Genomic DNA, 19,490 nt, shown 5'->3' on the forward strand with positions numbered 1-19,490 from the left:
GGGCAGGGCAGGGCAGGGCAGGGCAGGGCTGTCGTTCCTACTCTCGGCTCCGGTGCCAGGCCTGGCCACAGGCTCCTGCGCTGGAAGGGTGCGCCCCATTTTCTAGCTGTACAGATCGCTGCCCCTTGCTGTCTGCCGCAGTCCCGCACCGTGCGGCGCCACTGCTCGCTGTGCACTGCTCCCATGGAGACTTCAGCAACAGCAACTCTTCCTGCCGAGCAGGGGGACACGCTTCTCCTCCAGGGGAGGACCGCACGCATCCCTCTGCTCCTCGGCACCATTTGGCGCTTCTAACCCCTTCCTGCCCGTTTCCATCGGTGTCATGGTGCCTGGCACCGCGCCCATAGGCCTCCTCACGGACCTCCTGTGCTTTCTGACCTTTGCTCTCCAAGGCGCACCCCTGTTGCAGCGCAGGAGCCACACTGCTCCTCATCTGCGCAAACACATGAGGCTCCTTGAACACCTCACCACAACTGCTATCACCTCCGTGACTAGGCACTCGAAAGACGAGGCCTGACAGCGCCTGGACCAGGCGATAACCCCACCCGGGACAGGCTGGGTGGGACCTGGCCCAGGCGGCACCCTTAAGCCGCCCGTCGGCCGAGACCCATCTGCGTGTCTTCCAGAGCAGACGAGAGGTGGTCGCTGCTGCCACCCTAGAGCGGTGTGCCACCGCTTCCGCTTCCGGTGCCGCCATTTTGCCGTGAGACAGCAGCGAGCGGTGCCGCCGGGATGTTGTCTACTGCTGGTTATGAGGACTTCAGACCTGAGAGGGCTTACGAGCTCGGCGCGCCCGTGCAGCATCGCTTTTCGCCCTACACCTTTAACGGAGGGTGAGGAGCCGCAGGCGAGGCGTGAGGCGGGCGGGGGCACCTTTTTCCTGGGGGAAGGGGCCCTGAGGAGGGTGGCAATAGACCTGGTCTGCCTTGTCTTGCTTCTCTCCTGCGCCTTTTGTCCCCTTTACGAGCGCCTCTTGGTAGAGAAGGAGGGGTAGTACTGGGGAGAGCTGGGCTCGCCCTTGCCCTGGGCCGAGCGTCCCGCGAGTTCTTTCAGCTCTTGGGCACGTTCTTGCTTGGCCCTATGGCTTCCTGAACTTCTGTGGGCTAAAATAAGCACCTTCCGTTCCCCATAGGGTTGTTTGTAAGTGGCTCAGGAAACACATGCACTGGTGGTATTACCAGCCTTTAAACCTGCAACTGGGTTGAAAACTACCTTGTCATAACTGTTAAAGGTAGGCGATGTTTTACAGGCAGCTGCAGTGAGTTGGTGACAGGATCTGGCCAGGATAGTGTTATTTAGATTTTTTTGTTTCTTTTTTTTTAATACCTAATTGTCCTTTAGGGCATCTGTTTGTTACTTAATGGTAGCACACATGTGGTAATAACAAAACTAGTTATTTGGAAATAAATAGCATCATATTTAAAAAGTGATGGTAAGTGTAATGATATTGATGTTCACTACTTGATTGGAGTGTTTTTGCTTGGAGAGGCAAACTGTTTTAGAAGGGTGAATCTTCCACTAGCAAGCATCTAAAATTACTAGTCCGTAGAGTCTGTTTCTTGCATTGTATAGAAAACTGTTTTATCAAGTTTCCACACAGTATTTAGTTCTAGTAGAGAATCACATACATATATTTTCTTCAGTGTCTAATATCTTCTTTCTCCAATCTTGAGTCATGTGTGGGGATGTGCTTAGTGGGAAACATAGCAAGGAATACAAGATGTATGACAAAATGTGAATCTGGGTATGGAGCTACTATATAGTGTATTCCTCTGGTGCTTAAGAAAATACTTGTGCTAAAAGCCATGATTATATGAATATTCTTCTTCAAGGACTGTGCTGGCGATTGCTGGAGAAGACTTTTCTATAGTTGCCTCTGACACACGACTGAGTGAAGGTTATGCAATTCACTGCCGGGACAGTCCAAAATGCTACAGACTGTAAGTCCACATCTTGTAAGAATTGAAATATGGAGAAAGAGCTGTAGTGTTGAGCATGTCACCTGCCTGGAATGATCTGTTGCTTTCTTTAAGCAGAATTTTCAGGAAAAAAATGGTAGAAAATTGATTTTGGAGTTATGGGGACTCTTGCTGTAATGCAAGATGTGATGGGATGTAATGTTGTAAATACAGCCAGGTTTCCTGTTTCATGCTGTTGAAATTAGTTGGTAACACAATATTTTTAGCATGATACAGGGTATTTAGCATGATGCTAAGCACATAAGCTTAGTAGGTTTCTTGTTTTTTTGGTATTTATCTATCTATCTGTCTATCTGCTCTGTTTAAACAGAAGTACTTTTGTCTTCACTGTAGCAAAACTTTATCCTGTGGTAACTCATTCTGCTTCATCAGGACAGCTGGTGTTGGTACACAGATGTGCCCACTGCTGCCAGTTGTGCTGTGTCTCTAGTCAACCATCTGGCACTTTGAAGAGGTGTTTGTTTTAGGAGAGGTAAACATGTCAGTAGTTCCATTGTTGAACTTTTTATGCTCATTCTGTGTTTATCTCAACCCACCTAGATAGCATCCACATAGTTAAAAATAATATTGTTTACATTCTTTTGACTGTAGCAGGTGCTTACCTAGGCTGCCATCAGCTGTGTAAATATTTTTTGGTTATGTTTTGTTTTTTATTGATGATACAAGATCATGTGAGCTTGTATTTCTCCTGGCTAACTCCTTACTATATCTTTGCCTCTGATTCTGTCCAGATGGACATTGCTGCAGTACAGTCTGTATACTGCACATGATGGCTTTGTGTAATTCTAGTGACAGGCTGAGAGAACATTTCAATTTAAACTGGTTTTGAGTAACTGCTTTGTGTTAGTCTATAAGTGTGTGTGAATGTTTGTAGACTCTCACTAATTTACCAGAAATTAAATTTCAAACATGCATTCCTGTAGTTAGCGTTCATGCAACATTTGGAAACTGAGCAATGAGCTGGCCTTCTGTAATGCAGCCGCAATCAGGTAACTTCTGTTTGGTGTCACAAAAAAACACCTACAGCATCCATAGCCATCGGTGAAGTCCTGCACTTAACAAATCCTGTCCAAGATGTAGGTTGCAGTTACCTTTCATAAACAAAACATTTGCTACTACTATATTTTAGACAACTGCTTTTGATAGCATTAGAGAACCTGAAAGTATGTTTGGTGTATTCGTAGCAATCTACTGTGTAAGTAAGCGGCGTGGTTCATACTAAATCTAAAATCACAGCAAAATTTTACCTTTTACAGAACAGACAAAACAGTCATTGGATGCACTGGTTTCCATGGCGACTGCCTTACCCTCACTAAAATCATTGAAGCAAGATTAAAGGTAGGTAACTGTCTATCTTACTGGTTTTAGAACTTACATTGTTATTGTCACGTTTGAGACCAATAGTATGGTATGTTTTAAAATACAAGTTTTGCTGGTTTTCTTCAAGTGTCTATCACCACTGTGTTGCTGGTGACAGATCTGGCAGGCGAAGTAGATGCTCTATTCTTCCCAAGTGTAACATCACAAATTGAAAGACTGGGAGATGTGGAGGTGAAAGTGTTAATGAGGCAACATATATTCTTTGCAAAACTTCGGAGAAATGTTAATGTTAATTTGGGGCTTGCAAGGAGGCCGGTATGTTTTCAGTCATCATGCTAGTTAATAATCTTGCTTAGCATAAGACTTTTCTGTAGTGAGGTTGCAGAAATGTGATTTTGATTTAGTGTTTGACTTTCTTCTTGAACATGCCATCCCACTTGCAGATGTACAAGCATTCCAATAACAAGACCATGACGACTGGAGCTATTGCAGCAATGCTGTCTACGATTCTGTATTCTCGGCGTTTCTTCCCTTACTATGTTTACAACATAATTGGCGGACTTGATGAAGAAGGTAGGACTTTAATTACAAAATAAGAAAGAGGGGCTAAATTCCTGTGGGTGAATAACAAAGTTTGTGTTCCTATTCTTAACACCTGCCTTTAGGCATTACAGTACTTGTGTCAAATCCAAGTTATGCATGTGACTTGTTATCTAATTTCTGCTACTAACTGCATCTTCCATTTCTGAAGGTCTGAAAGTCTAAAAACTATGTTATTATTTGATAACAATTGAAGTTTGTTAATCTCTCATACTTTACTGTAGACTGGAACAGTATAGCAGCTTCTGGATTTCTTAATTATAATTGTCTTCGAAGGAGATACTAGTGGTAAAATTGTACATGTCTTACTCAGGCCTGTGAGTGTGGTAGAAGCTACTAAATATGATTTATTCCAGAGATGTGTTTCTACGAAGATATCTTTAAATGTTAACTAATCTTTAATGAAATCATGACTTTTATGTGGAAGCTGTAGTTTAACATACAGATCTTGTGGGACTTACTGGGCTCTTGGCCAATGATTTGGTTGAGTTGCTCAAATACTCTGGTCTCTGGATTTGAGCAGGAGCTCAGAGGTGGTCTTGTTTGGACAATTTCTGCCATTTCCCACAGTTTGTTGTTACTACTAAGTTGCAGTGCTTTCCCAGTCTTGCTAAGACATGTCTATGATACGCAGAGTCTGGAAAGGGATTAGTCTGTACTGCATAATGGTAAATTTCTGATCATGAGGGTACTGTAGCAATTGATAAGAATCAGTGCAGATTTGCATACATGGGCTTAATTTGGGTACAGCAAAACTGTTTTGATTTAGTGTTACATTCTGGATCTCTGCTAGCTTTCTCAGGGCTGTTCAGCCACCTGTGCTGCGCTGCCAAGTGCACTGGCCAGTTTGTTAAATAGGGTGCAGCCCATCTGAATAGAAAAGCTGAGGTTGGCCAGGTGCTGTACTTTGACAAGCATGTCCTTGTCAAACCCTGATGCTTCAGAGCCACAGTGCATCTGCATCTCTCATGTCAGCACAAGCTAATAACCTTTGCACAACTTGGCCTGACTCCAGAGGTGAGTGTGTAAGAGACCAAAGCATCATCCTGTTTCTGGGAAGGCAGTGCAGAGGCATCCGAGCGTGCTCTCTGGAGGTAATTCAAGACATGTATAGTTAAATGGCTAAATAGTGTAGATGGCTAAACTGCCTCTGTGTTCGCTTTAGAACCAGCAGAGCCCTCTGTGCAGCACTGTGCTCTAGCATATTCTCCTACTTTGATTATTCAGCACTTTTTCTGTGGTAAGTACTGTAGAAAACATCTGTTAGAGCATGGCTGTGATTTAAATATTAAAAATAACCTTGCATATAGTACCAGCCCAAAACCATAGTGAGCCTACTATAGGAAGCAGTCTGGACATACTGTAGTGTTGTTTGGTTAAAGGTTGATGAGATCTGTGGTACTCCAGAAACTGCTTATGGAGAGCATGTCTGGATTATGATTAATTTTCTTTTTTCCAGGGAAGGGAGCTGTATATAGCTTTGATCCAGTGGGCTCATACGAGAGAGATTCTTTCAAAGCAGCTGGATCAGCAAGTGCAATGCTGCAACCCTTGCTTGATAACCAGGTAAAATAGTTCTCTTCCCCCCACCCCACCCCTTTCATCGAATGTAGCTTTAATTTTGGGGAATACTACTTTTGGGAAAAGCTTTAAATATATTACAGGTAGGAACTGTTAGTCTCCATACATTTATAAATTTTGGGGCTTCACCTTCTCAGCAGAAATCAAAGTTTTGCTTTAGAATCTGTTCAGGTTTCTAATAGGTTGCAAACAGTGGGCTGCTTGTTTAAAATACAGGTAAATATTTTAATTGGGGAATTATGTTTCCCATAGAAGCTCTTCAGGTTTTTTTCTGTTCCTGTTTTTTTTTGGTTTGGGTTTTTGTTGTTTGTTGGGTTTTTTTTTGAGGGGGTGGTGTGTGTTTGATTTGATTCTTGTTTTGGTTTTTTCCTAGCTGACAGCGTAAGTATGCCTGTTACTTAGCATGAAATAATGCTAAATTATGAAGATAGACTTCCTAAGTGTATATAACAGATTTTATCACTTAATATATACTTATTTAGAAGTCTTAAGTTTTTTACAACTTGGACACCGTTATCTAAGAATGTTCTTACATAAAACTGATAGAAAGTTTTGTCTAAAGTACTTGAAGAATATTTTAACAGTTAATTGCAGCTGGCATTTGTTAAGTGAGAGAAATACCAAAGCTTGTTTTACTAATTTTACTTGCTGACATCATCGGTTGAGCCTGATACCAACACAGCTTTAGTGTTCTTATAGTTCTTATTAGCTGAGAAAGGCTGCTGCTGATTGTTGTTATTATTTGTTATTGTTATTATTTAAAGAACTCCGGATTCTCAGCTTTGAATTAGTTTTGAATTTTATTGACTGAAAATAAAGTATCTTCTGTGGAATTAAAGTTGTCATAGTAACTTTTTCTTATGCACGAGTTTGAGGCAAAGTGAATGACTCTTCCCTTTCTTTTCCTGTTCTGGTGCTTAAGTTGGACACTTGAGTTTGTCAGCTAGAATACACAGTTTAATAGGACCGGTTATCCTCCAGTCTGTTATTTTTGAACTTTAGGTATGTTCATGAATATTTGCTTTTAAGAAATGTTCCCAGCTATCAGTGACCAGATAAAAGGCTTGAGTGCAGTTCTGATACTGCTAACCCAGTGAGCAGCGTCTGAAGAATTAGATGGGTTCAGTTCGGAATGTTCATTGTGATCTTGTAGATGCTGAATGGGCAGGAGGAGCAATACTCGCTGTATACTGAATCTGCCTCTAGTTACTTTTGTAAGAGTATCGGGAGTGGCAAAGTTCTGATGCTCATCATGCAGCTGTGAACTGTGTTGAGGAATACGTTTACCAGCTTTGGGTTTCTAAAACAGACTGACCATTTCTACTTTTGAAGTTGTCTAAATCTGCTCAGACTAGTGGGGACTGAAGCAGCTTTCATGCTAGATGGATCATACTTCCCTTAAAACGCACTTTCATCTTTTCTTAGATTGGCTTCAAGAACATGCAAAACGTGGAACATCTACCCCTGACCCTGGAAAAGGCTTTGCAGCTGGTTAAAGATGTCTTTATTTCTGCTGCTGAGAGAGATGTGTACACTGGGGATGCGCTTAAGATTTGCATTGTCACAAAAGATGGAATTAAAGAGGAAATTGTCCAATTACGAAAAGACTAATTCAGCTTGCTTATAAACATGTAATCCATGATGTATTATTTACCTGTATTATGGAGACATCTGTCTTATTAAAATTTTTCAAGAAGCTTGACTGCTGTAATGGTGAATATTTTCTTTGCTAGAACAGGTAGTAGTTTTAGAAACCAGAGCAGTTCATGATAAGGAAGCAGCCAAGAGTCACTAGTCAGTTTTGTTCATCTCATCTTCATCTATTGATCGATCTAATCCCAGTCTCGGTTTAATCCCCTTCTCACAATCCCTTATGCTACACTAAGGCGGAGTTTAATTTACTAAAATTTAGGTTCACAGACTTTCCTGATAGTGCTTTTGGTTCAGCCTTGGTTTAGTGAGAAAAGCAGTGTTCTGTTTGTGCTGCCTTCTTCGCGCTTTGTAACTTGCTTTTCCTGTCTTCTCCTTTACCTCCCTGACATGCTGTCCTGACGTTTGACCTCCCATAAATATGAGTTGCCTGAAACCAAATTCTCTGTGTAAGAGGGAAGAATGTTAAATGGAGTCTTCCAGAATTTAGTCCTGGCTCACCTCTACACGTTTGTGTTGGTTAACGCCCAAAAATCTGGAGCATTGTATTTTTCTGGCTACTGATGGAAAATAATTTAGAGATTTCTGAATGCCTTTAATATTTGGGGGCTTTTTTAGCCTTAGTCCTGCTTTTAATTCTTGGAAAATCACATCAAGTGTAGATTTTGTCTCATGTGCTCTGGAAATTGGCTTGAGTACTGGGACCTTTAGAAAAGCAGAGCTGTATCAGGACGTATAAAATATCTTATTGCTTGAGGTGGCATACTTCTTTTTTAAAAGAACAATTCTGCTGGTATGTTTGACTATATAGTAGCCTTGGCTTTGGTTTGGGCATGGCTGGCTGCCTTCTGTGCATTGTTTCAGGTGCTGTGCATTTTTCCTAGCTCTGGCTGCTCTTCACCAGCAATGATAGGTTTTCTGGACAGTTTAAATAGTGGGTACCATTTTGAACCTTAGTAATAAAACAGCTAGTGCGTTTAAACTGACTCTAGCTGACTTTAGGAAATCCAATGAGTGGGAACACGGAAGAGCAGCCGTTTCCCAAAATGTTCATGAAAACACTTGACCACTGGGTGCCACTGTTGGGCAGAGTAAAGAGGAAACACCTCATCTCCGGGTGTTCGGGCAATCTGAGTAGTGGGGCTAAATTCACTTGGTCACACAAGTCAGAACTTCCAGACGTGTTCAGGTAATTGTAAAAGTAATCTTAAATAGACAAAGTTAATTGTATAAATGACTATGCAGCTATGGGCTGTTCTGTACTGAGCAAACTGCACATGTTGCAGTAATCGTAAGAACGGAAAGCTATCGTCTACCTAAAGTACAAATGGAATGTGTGCTCTTTCACTTCTATAAAATTCAATTAAAGCACTTTGACCTCAGCTATCTTTGATTCCATATTTGTGTTGAATCGCTCAGGTGTTTCACAACAGCTTGTTACAGCTTCATGCAGAGTTGGTGAAGTCTACTGAAACTAAATACTGTTTAAGTGGTAAAGAAAAGCAGCTGAAGGTAACAAATTGACATGCCTGCCTTTGGGCTCTATCTGTATGCAGTATGCAAGATCTAAACTGCAAAGAGAATGGCAACAAACAAAGGGAACTATCTAATTTGTACCTGAATTAATTTAATGTTCTTACAGGATGCCAAATGTGTAGGAGAATTGCAGTGATTCAGTTAAAAAAAAAAAACAAACACAACAAAACACACACAAAAAAGAATTTTGGGAGCCTTTGTGTTTAAGGGTAACATTTACATCCAAAACAAATGCATGTCCCACAGATTTTAGGAGTTACTTGTTCCAGTTTGAGGCATCTAGGCTTTCCTCTGTAAGATGTTTTGGGAGAAATACAAGGTGATTAAAGTGTTCAGGTCTCATTTTCAATCTCAGAAGAGATACAGCAGCAGGTACGGGGAATGCAACTTTTCCTGCTGCCATGTGTCAGTGCTGCTGTCCTGTTGGAGCACTTGCAGTGGATGAGATGGCCATTTTGTACCCTTTTCAGTTTCCCATTTCCCTGGGGAGTCCACCTGGCTGAAGGACCAGCAGGGGATGGAAGGTTTTCCACAGGCCCATTGGACTGAAAGTACCAGATTTCTTTTACAGAAGCAGGTAGCACTGCATTTGTTCACTCTGTGAATGGGTTTGAAACCAGTGATGTGGGAAGGTTTGGCCATCAATTTGTTAAAATAACTTCCCAGTTATGGCCTGCCCTTGTAATATCATCACAGTTCATTCTCAGTTGGGAATTGTTTGAGTGGCAGAAGATGTGTACCAAAATGTTCAGGGGCTGCTCGGCTAGAAGTTAGTTGGCTTGTTCAATAATATTAAACCACATTTTTAAATTACAGATGTCAAATGTGTCGTACAATAAAAGGCATAAAAAGGGTTGTTTTTTTTTAAATCCTCCAAGTTACTTCGTGACTGTCATCACCAAGGGCTGGAAGGTAGGAATGCCCTGACTGTCTGCAACAATCCTTAGTGCTGTACCTGTACTTCCTATGTATAAATCAGGCCAGTAGTCGTCTCACACCATGGCTACAATGTAAATTAATAGTTTATGAATCACTTTGAGCACTGTCTAGTTACAGAACTGTCTAGGCAGGTAGGCTGTAGAGGTACAGCTAGACAGAACAAATGCAACAATACCACTCAGGCAGCATCACTAGAAGCAGAGGTCTGGGTTTGGCAGATCTACTTGGCCAGGGATCAGATGTCTTTAATATAATTTAAGAGAGGAAGAAGGGAGAAAATGTGTATCTTGCAGTGCCTTTTCTTAATATTAAATATAACGAGGTGTGTTTTCAAAGGAGAACTGCGCTACAGGACTTGAGTAATCTTGGAGCGAGCACTTCTAGCCAATCTTGTTCAAGAACTTGCAAGTGACAGGGTTTGTAATGAGAAGCGTGTGCAGTAGCAGCACCAGCTAGCTCAGCTTCATCTGCAGCAATGGTAAGGGCCACCTTAAGATGGCAATAGTTAGTTGCTGTCACAGGCTTCAACGCAATTACACACTGTGTGGGTAAAACCAGTCGTACATAGTTTACCAATTTCCCACTATAATGTGCTTTGCAGTACTGTTTATTGAGGAGATGGGAGGCTTTATTTTGATCTCAGCCAAATGGCAGCACACTGTTGCTTATATAAGGGACTGTACAAGGTCAGAATCGGCCCTAAAAACTAGGTTTGTATTAAAGTAGACCTAGGTTTGATTTTGAATGTTTTCAGCACTATTGTTTATGCATCAGATCCATTTTGTGTATGGGAGGGAGGGCTTGTTACTACGGAAAGTGAAAGTGCTTGATAGGACATAAATATTGCATATGTGCTTCTAAAAGTTTAGTTAGCTGTGTCAGTCAAGGACAAGTTTAATTTTCCTTCAATTAACCCCAAAACTTTCTTAATGCTGAATCATAAAATGGTCGCTTTATAAACCAAATACTGAGCCTGCTCACTCTAGGATGCCATTTCCCTTTCACAACGAGGTATGCACGTAACATTACGTATGCCTCAGTGTGACGGGAGTCAGGAGCAGTTCGCTTCTATCTAATTGCCATTTCCAAGAGAAAACCATTTAAATGGAAATCATAAAACTCTCTTTGAAGTAGAGCAGTTTGAAGTGGTCCTGCTGCAACTTATTCTTTTACATTATTTATTTACTTAGAGAACAAAGTTATATTTTCCCACACTGGAAAAATGCTCTTGATACCCCAGAATCATTCATCCTGGAAAGCAAGAGAAAGCTGCCCTAGCAAGTGACCTCAGTTTAGTGATTCAGGATTTTACAAACCTAAGCTTGGGGAGAGGCAGCAGGAGCAAGTGGGGGATGATTAAAGCAGTGTTCATGTGATGCTGAGCAAAATAAAGTAGTCCTGTTTCTCCCTAGCCTGCTAGAAGATAGTTTTGGGAACATACAGTAATTGCTGCATTGTTCAGGGTTCTTGATCGGAGTTGAACCAGCTTTTGAGTAGAAGGGATTTGGAAATGACAGTTTTAAAATTACTTTTTCTTTCAGCTATTGCTTTTGTTCAGTGTGAATGTCCTTTGTTTTTAGGCCATTTGGGGCAGTCATAAACCAGACAATATGGCACATGGGCCTGAAGCTAACTACGATTTGTCTCCAGATCTGCCTTCTCAAGCCAAATTCCTTTTGAAGAAGAGGTTTTGCCTGTGTAAGTGCAACAGAGTGAGACCAGCCTTATATACTTTCAACTGTAATATGTAGTTAGTTTAATTGTATGGACCGTTTTATGTGCACTTCCTTTCGTAAGCAATTTCAACAAAGTATTCATAATTACAAAAACATGGTTTAGCAGAAAAACAAACAAAAAATCCTCAGTATCTTTCCTGTTAGGCTGTTCTTGGCCCTTTTCCTAATAGTTGCTGGCAAAGTTCAACTTCACTGTTCATTTTAGTAGGCTCAAGTGGGGGTAGGGATGTAGGGATGGACTTCACCGTAGCTTACTATAATTAATATTCTTTGGCACAAGATACACAATAAAGGGGTACTAGTAAGAGAGTGGTACCAAAAGTTCAACCAGTCCTTTGCATTTTATATCAAAGAAGCATAAAAGGAAAGTTAAAAAGCAGTGTTGCCATTTTTTGCTGAGGAAGAGGAACAAGAGGTGGAAGATTACAAGTTGTACTGCAGTGTTATAGATATTTCATGGCTGGAGTAAAATGCTTTAGGGTTACCTGAGACCTGACTTCTCTGAAATTGGGACACTAGTTTGGTGATCTTGGTGGTTCTGGAAGAAGACACTCATGTGCTGGTTCACCTGGGTGCCCACCCAAGTGTAGATATGTGACATCTGCAGTGCGTGGCCCACTGAAGTGGCATAGCTGAACAGGATTACAGCCCCTCTGGACCAATGCTCTGTATAACCAGGGTTACTTGAAAACCAGCTGTAACTAGCTTGGCAATCAGGCCTGGTGGATGATCAAGCCATTTATTGGTCTTCCAATACTGTGTTCTCCTACTGGACACAGTGGGTGACTCAGCTGAATGCTGTTCCCTTCTCCACAGCCAACTGGGCTACTGATGGAGCTGTACCCAGCTGAGGGGACCTAGGAGGTGAGAGGTACTGTAGAGTGCCTCAGGAGTCTGTCTTTGAACAGGAGCCCAGTGTTCCAGTAGAAAACGTACTGCTATTTGTAACTTGCTTATGCAGCCTGTGCAAAGAACCTCATGCACTGAGATGCCAAAAAGTTAAAAGGCCTGATGGAGGGAGAAAAAGGAAAAGAAGAGAAGGGGGTGTCTTTTTCCCAGGTTTTACATAAGCGACCTCTTTGGAGAAAGCTGCATTCCAGTGTCGCTGCCTTATGCTTGATCTGAACTTTTCTTGACATGTACCCTTGAATGCAGAATGGTTAACACAATCTCCATTAAGTCCCATGGCAAACAAACATTTTGGTGAGGCTGGTATTTGTTTGCTAGTTGCAGACAAGTCGATCTCATTAGAACTGCATTTACAACTTTTGCCAAGTATTTTGAAACCGGTTGACATGCACAACAGCTGCCTGAGCCGGAATGGCATTCCATTCTCTGCCTCCATCTTATTAGCGCAGGGGATGGGTTGATTAATGACAATTAGATGGGATTTTTAAAAACGAGAGATAATTTGTCTTTGGAAGAGCCATGCCGTGTGTTTCCATTCTCTGATGTTAAATAAGCCACAAAGTCTGGGGTTTTATGGCTTCTCACGAAAGCCAAGAGAAGTGCTCACCCTGAGCAAACCCACAAAATCTGAAGTAAAAATACTTCAAAGGGTGATGCGAAGTGTTTTCAGCTGGTACTTAGTGGGGCTTTTACATTAAGCTGCTCTTTAAAAAACCCAACCAAACAAGAAGAGTTCAATGGTGACACTCAATTTTTTTCTCATACAACTCCAACACGGGGATAGGGGAAGGAAAACCTTGCTTTCCACACTGTATGGCGCATTAAGTGATCCTGGTGGACAGGAATCACACAAACTTGCATGAAGACCGGTGTGATGTGGCTCAGATTGCGCTACATGATCGTTAGACTGGTGTATAACAGAGTTTATCTGCATTCCTTAAATCTCTGAAGATGTCACCTGGGTGCCTGGTGTCTCCTGTCCTGTTTTACCCAGAGCACTTACTTGATCAGAGCTGAAAGCATTTCCACAGGTCTGCAAGGACCCAGTTTCCCATCTTGTTTCTCCAGGCCCTCAGTGCAGAGCTGTGGAGCTCACAGCCTTGAATAGGCAGGTGGCTCTTGGTTCAGTGCAGGCTATTGCATCTAAACCATCAAATGTATTCTGTTTAGCTCTAAAGCTTTTAAAGTCAGGGACTGTGATGCCCTTCTCTCTTAAGATGCTTCTCTGTCAAAGGGACACTCTCTATCAAACTCAGTAAAGCACCAAGATGCACTTCTCTGAGCAGCTGGGGAGTCACAGTGGCCAAAGCAGCATCTATATACAGGCATTCCCATGCGTTATTTAACCCATAAAATGCCTGCAGAAACATTTGAGAGGTTTCTGGCAGTTTAGATGAAACCCTGTGTTTAGTTTAAACCTGGTGTTGATAGAAAAGCTGTGCTCATTTTTACTCTCTCCACAAACCTGGAGTTCTGAGCTCCAATTCATCCTCACAGATAAATTTAACTAAGGTGCTAGAAGTTACCATTGCAGTTAAAGTGAAAAGAGGAGAGCGAATCAGAATCCTGAGATAAGCGAGGTCCTTTTGCCTAGTTTGTTCAGATTAAAACAAAATAAAAAGTAGACTTCTGATAGGAGAATGCACTTGCAGGGATTTAACATTTTCACCTGCGCAGGTAGAGGGGTTTTTCATAAACTCTTTCCATTTAAAGCATTTTGGAGCTACTCCAAGAACGTGGTTTCTATTAGAGACCTCACAAATCTGCTCTTTTCTTGCACCTTTTCCTCCTCACACTCTTGGTAACAAAAAGAACATTGAGGCCAAGCTATCTATAGAGACTAGTGGATCTCGAACTGGACAACTTGAGTGTCCAGATGGAGATCCCAGAAGTAGCTTGACTCTGAACTGGAGACTAAAACTACAGTAGATTTTAACTGCATTGCTCCAGTTCATCTCATTACAGAGAAGGTAAAGGCAGAGGTGGTCTCATACATTCAAGCTTCACCTTAGAAGCTGTAGAATTAGTTCACAAGAGATGCAGTTTCCCTCTGCATTCACATCCCAACCCACGTGCAGGCGCTTGGTCAGCCAGTGTGGCTCTAGCTATAGTGTTGGACTACAGGATTGCTGCCTTGTAAGCGCTGATTGTAAGCTTTAATGAGACAACCCAATTAGATGGCTTGACAGACCATCACAACAGTGACGCAACCGCGCTCAAACCCCATTACACAAGCAGCAGCATTTCAAAGAACTGCTTTAAAAGAAAAGTCACAGAATAGCTCGCACACAGCCCTGCAAACAACAACATCACCCACAGGCTGTGCAGAGCAAGGGAAGGGCTGTGAGAGTAAAGGCAGAAACAAGTCAAAGGAATTAGTCCAAATACTCGTTTTCCCTTTCTAACACTCAGCATGGGCACAGCTTATGTTTCAGGTACCATTCCTGGAATATAACTGCTTCCATAACTCCCACAATATTGGTCTAACAGTGCCTACAGAGAGTTAGAATGTGGCCTTCGCAAAACCATGTATGTACAAAAGCACTTGTTCCAGGTGGTGCGTTACCCTGGCCTACAGGTGCTGACTGATTCACAGGGCTGTATTCACTGATCCTCCCATACCCACAAGGCATTTCCTACCTGAAAGCCAGAGGAAGTTTTTATCATCTCAGCCCCTGACTTCAGAGGATCAATGGATCTGGATTTTGGAATTTTCACTCCTCTTCGTCCTCCAGTCAGGAATTATTCATACATACCTACTGTCCCTCCCGGTCTGAACTAGGAGACTGGCCAACCCCACAACTTGCTACAGGCAAGCTCTGTGAGTGCTTAGCCCCAGACCATTTGTATTTAGCAGGTTCAGCCCAACACCTTAAATGCCACCGAGCCACTAAGCCAGAAGCCAGCTAATAAAGGACAAAGTTGCCAATTCAGAGTGTGCAAAGTTACAGTCCTCTCGTGCTGACCAAAAGAGAGGCCAAGTAGAAGGTCCAGCAGGCTTGGCAAGGCCCCACTTGTCAAACCAGAGAGCCTTTTACAAAACTCCTTTCCTTGCCAAATGATCCCCTTTTCCTCATTTTTACATATGTGTCACAAAAGATCCAAGACTAACAGAGTAAATGAAAGTTGCTGGCTACTGATACTACTGTGGCTTGTCAGTGTTATTTTCCCCAGATTAAAGACTCATACACACCCCCTGCTTGAGCTGCATGCCATGCACATCAGAGAAGGAAAGACCTGAGCTGATGCAGAGAGGAGCATCTGTTCACCTTACCCACGAGAGTGAAGGACACCCCTATGGTGCTCAAGCAGCTGTGTGGAACATCTGCTCTGCCCCACAGATGCTGTCCAAGTTTCTCTTCCTAGCCTACTGCTAGTCATTATTCAAAGTATGACACACAGACACCTCCTTTGCCATTGACACTGACTGAGCCCTGTCCCAGTAAGCTGTCAGTGGGAAGCATCCACTGAGCACTGGGAGGCACCATACTGTGGTTTCAGTCTCAGATCCAATAACCGTAACATAGCTGGAGGTGCAACGCAGGCCACCACAGGCTGCAAACTCCCTGCCTGCTTTCCATGTTAGTATAAATCACTTGACACCACGAGAAGCATCGCTGCCAGCTCCAGCAGCCTCTCAGGAAGATCCAACAGACTACAACATGTCAGTGGGAATTTTGCCTTAACAAGTCCAAACCGAGCTACCCCAACCCTTGCAAACAAAGAGCAACACTTCAGGAGGAGAACAGATGAACTCTGTAGCACTAAAAACTGTGTCCTCATTTGTTTCTGCAGGGCAGAATACCTTGCCAAGCAACAGGTCATTAACACAGAGCTAGCTAGTTTTCAATAAACTGGTGCCCAACTACTGTGGTATTAAATGACAACCTAGTGCCTAAGAGCATCAGTGAAATCAAAGGACATCCCATTCCTTGCCACAGCGCAGTCAAAGCTCTGGAGGCTCTGACATGCACAGCGATACATGATATGCTTTAGGGAGAGAGGAGATAAGGAGGGAGAGGGGAGATAAGGCAGGGCAGCACAGCACAGAGCAGAAAAGCTGGTATGCAGACAGCGAGCTCCCTGTAGGTGCAAGGTGTGTAGTGGGTTGGCAGCGTGGGACACATGCACCCTGCAGCTGCCCCTGTATAGCCCCTCTAAGGGTACACCTTGAGAGTGCATCTGCTCCATGTGTGTTAGTGACACCAGTGAAGAGCTGCTGTCACAGGGACTTTGGTGGGCAGTGCACACGACGACTGCTTTCTAGGGGCATGCAGAGGAGACAGCTGAGTGTGGTCAAACAGCTGCCTCATTTTCCACACTCCATCTAAAGCACTAGCGCCGGTGGTGGGTCAGACCTCTGCAGACATATGTCAGGGGTTAAACAAAAGCCAAACTGCTGTCAACAGCAGAGTGACCCTACAACTGTATCCCAAAATGTAGATGCAGGTCCGCAGCATGCCCTCCTCACAGAGCACCCTGATGTCTTCCTGCTGACAGAGTCTTTGTGCTACTATTCAGGAGGCAGAAAGTCAAGCCAAAACAAAAAAGCTCAAGATGGAAGAAAAGCATTACAAGTGTCTTACAAGGCTGTTAACTGCAAGATGAAAGTCTCAGATATGGTGACTGTGTGGTTAAGCCAGTCAGTGAAACTCAGAGCAGCGGAGCCATGGAGAAGAAGCAGGGCAATAGCAAGTACTATAGGTTACAAGGCTTTCCCTGTTGACAGCTTTGATCCCTACGCCCATCAGTCAAGTGACTGAAATATGAACTTAAAATAACACACAGGCATGGTGCATGGCTCCGAGGCCTTTCTGCCCACAGCCTCTTCCTTCCCATTGCGTTGGGCACCTGTGCAATAGTGTGTCACGACATGTCAAAACACAGCTCAGTGCTTGACACGCATCTCCCCTCTGCCCCCCAAAACCCGCCTGAATTTGTCACAATGGCTCAAGAGGGAGCGGGGCTGGCTCTCGCCCCTCACAATAGAGGATTGCCCTATTTGTGTGCAAAGAAGAGGGGCTGCTGCCCGGGCTGCAGCCCTCGCATCTGTAAGGGCTGGAGACAAGCCGCACAGATAGGCAGAAATCAATAAGCTGGCGGATCAGAGGGCCCGGCGGAGGAGCCGCTCCGTGCACACGCACAGGGGCCGAACATCTGTCAGGCAAACAAAAAGCAACCCAAGCGGAACAAAAGAGAGGATTATTTTAACTCAAGTTCTTCTTCAGTCTCAGCAGGCAACGTTCAAGCCGTCCTCGTATTCAGACACTGAGGCCTTATGGAGTATGGGCTGTCCGGGAAATGCCAAACGCTGTTACCAGAAGACAAAAGAGGGGGGGAAAGAAAGGAAAGAAAAAGTAGATATGGAAAATCCAGACTGCCTTGATGAGTGCGATGGAGCAGGGGGAAGGTGGAGGGGGCACCCACAAGGGGATGGAGGGCAGGGACGGGAGGGGAGGACAGCACAATGATGCAATGAAGAAGTTGATGACAAACATCCACAGCAGTACTAGAAAACAAAGCTGGTTGTATCAGAACTGCCACAGACGCACGAAATAGGTGGTGCACAGCTATGGATTCACAAGCACTGAGGCTGCCCCCCCCAGCTCCCTTCCTTGCATGGAAGGGTAGAGTCGCTGCAGACCTTGCACTTACGCAGGCAAACACACCCTCATGCCCTCCTCACCTGGTGGAAGCCCAGCTTTGCCCACAACCCCGGCACTTCTGGGGAGTTAAGGCTTTAGGATAACCTCAGAAACAAGCTGCCATGCCTCTCCCTTCTGCTTGGTGTTAGACAGTGGACATGGTTACTTTGCTGCTTGGTTTCTCCAGCACAGCTGTTCTTCTAATCAGCATGTCATACATGTGCTACAAAGAGGTGCAAAAAAGTGAATTTGTGATGAAACAGATTAAATAAAATCAGATTTGGGTTTAATATATCAGAAAACTTCATCTTTCTGAAAGAAAAGACTTTCATCTTCTGAATCATTTCACATTTCCCTGCATTGCGTTCATGCGCTGGTGCTCTGTGCCCTTATGCCACTGCTGGCTTGGTGCATTTTCAAACCTCAATTTTACTAGGGAAAAAAAGCCTTCTAGGTTTGGGTTTTATTCACATATTCACAGTATTTTACCTGCCTTCAATGCAGGAGCTGTTCTGGGTAAAGGTGAACTTGCTTAGTTGAAGATTCACACTCTGACCTGGCAGCTCCGTACCCAAGGATTTGACACCAGTCAAATGCTAGCCCACAACATCCTGGAAAATAGATATATCATCTCAGCATTGCAAGTGACTTACCATAGAAGACATGGGGCCTTAGGGGGCATTTTAGGGAACAACACACAGTTATTTTGAGACAACTTCATTTTATTACGTGGTGTTTGGGTTGGGAGGAATGTGAATGGGAAGAGGTTTTGACTTAAGGCAGACAGGCTTTACTCAGGTGGACCATAGAATCATAGAATAGTTAAGGTTGGAAAGGACCTTAAGATCACCAAGTTCCAACCCCCCTGCCATGGGCAGGGACACCTCACACTAAACCATCTCACCCAAGGCTCTGTCCAACCTGGCCTTGAACACTGCCAGGGATGGAGCATTCACAACCTCCCTGGGCAACCTATTCCAGTGCCTCACCACCCTCACAGTAAAGAACTTCTTCCTTGTATCTAATATAAACTTCCCCTGTTTAAGTTTTAATCCATTACCCCTTGTCCTATCACTACAGTCCCTAATGAAGGGTCCTTCTCCATTATCCTTATAGGCCTCCCCTTCAGATACTGGAAAGCTGCTCTGAGGTCTCCACGCAGCCTTCTCTTCTCCAGGCTGAACAGCCCCAACTTCCTCAGCCTGTCTTCATACAGGAGGTGCTCCAGTCCCCTGATCATCCTCGTGGCCCTCCTCTGGACTTGTTCCAACAGTTCCATGTCCTTTTTATGTTGAGGACACCAGAACTGCACACAATACTCCAGGTGAGGTCTCACAAGAGCAGAGTAGAGGGGCCGGATCACCTCCTTCGACCTGCTGGTCACGCTCCTTTTGATGCAGCCCAGGATATGATTGGCTGTCCAGGCTGTGAGCGCACACTGAAGCCGGCTCATGTTCATTTTCTCATCACCAACACCCCCAAGTCCTTCTCCGCAGGGCTGCTCTGACTCTTTTCTTTCCCCAACCTGTAGCCGTGCCTGGGATTACTCCGGCCCAGGTGTAGGACCTTGCACTTGTTGTGGTTGAACTTCATAA

At 43.8% G+C, this 19,490-nt stretch overlaps 1 protein-coding gene across 1 annotated transcript; it reads left to right on the plus strand.

The window, feature by feature from the left end:
• The first annotated feature begins 51 nt into the window (after nt 1-51).
• On the plus strand, nt 52-7,182 carry PSMB1 (proteasome 20S subunit beta 1). The gene is made up of 6 exons (XM_065680328.1): nt 52-833; nt 1,833-1,940; nt 3,236-3,317; nt 3,743-3,872; nt 5,359-5,465; nt 6,906-7,182. Exons 1-6 carry the CDS (start codon nt 733-735, stop codon nt 7,089-7,091), a joined length of 714 nt encoding a protein of 237 aa, XP_065536400.1. The 5' UTR covers nt 52-732; the 3' UTR covers nt 7,092-7,182.
• Nucleotides 7,183-19,490: the final 12,308 nt, after the last annotated feature.

This window comes from Lathamus discolor, chromosome 5 (genome assembly GCF_037157495.1).
Source record: "Lathamus discolor isolate bLatDis1 chromosome 5, bLatDis1.hap1, whole genome shotgun sequence".
Classification (NCBI taxonomy): domain Eukaryota; kingdom Metazoa; phylum Chordata; class Aves; order Psittaciformes; family Psittacidae; genus Lathamus; species Lathamus discolor.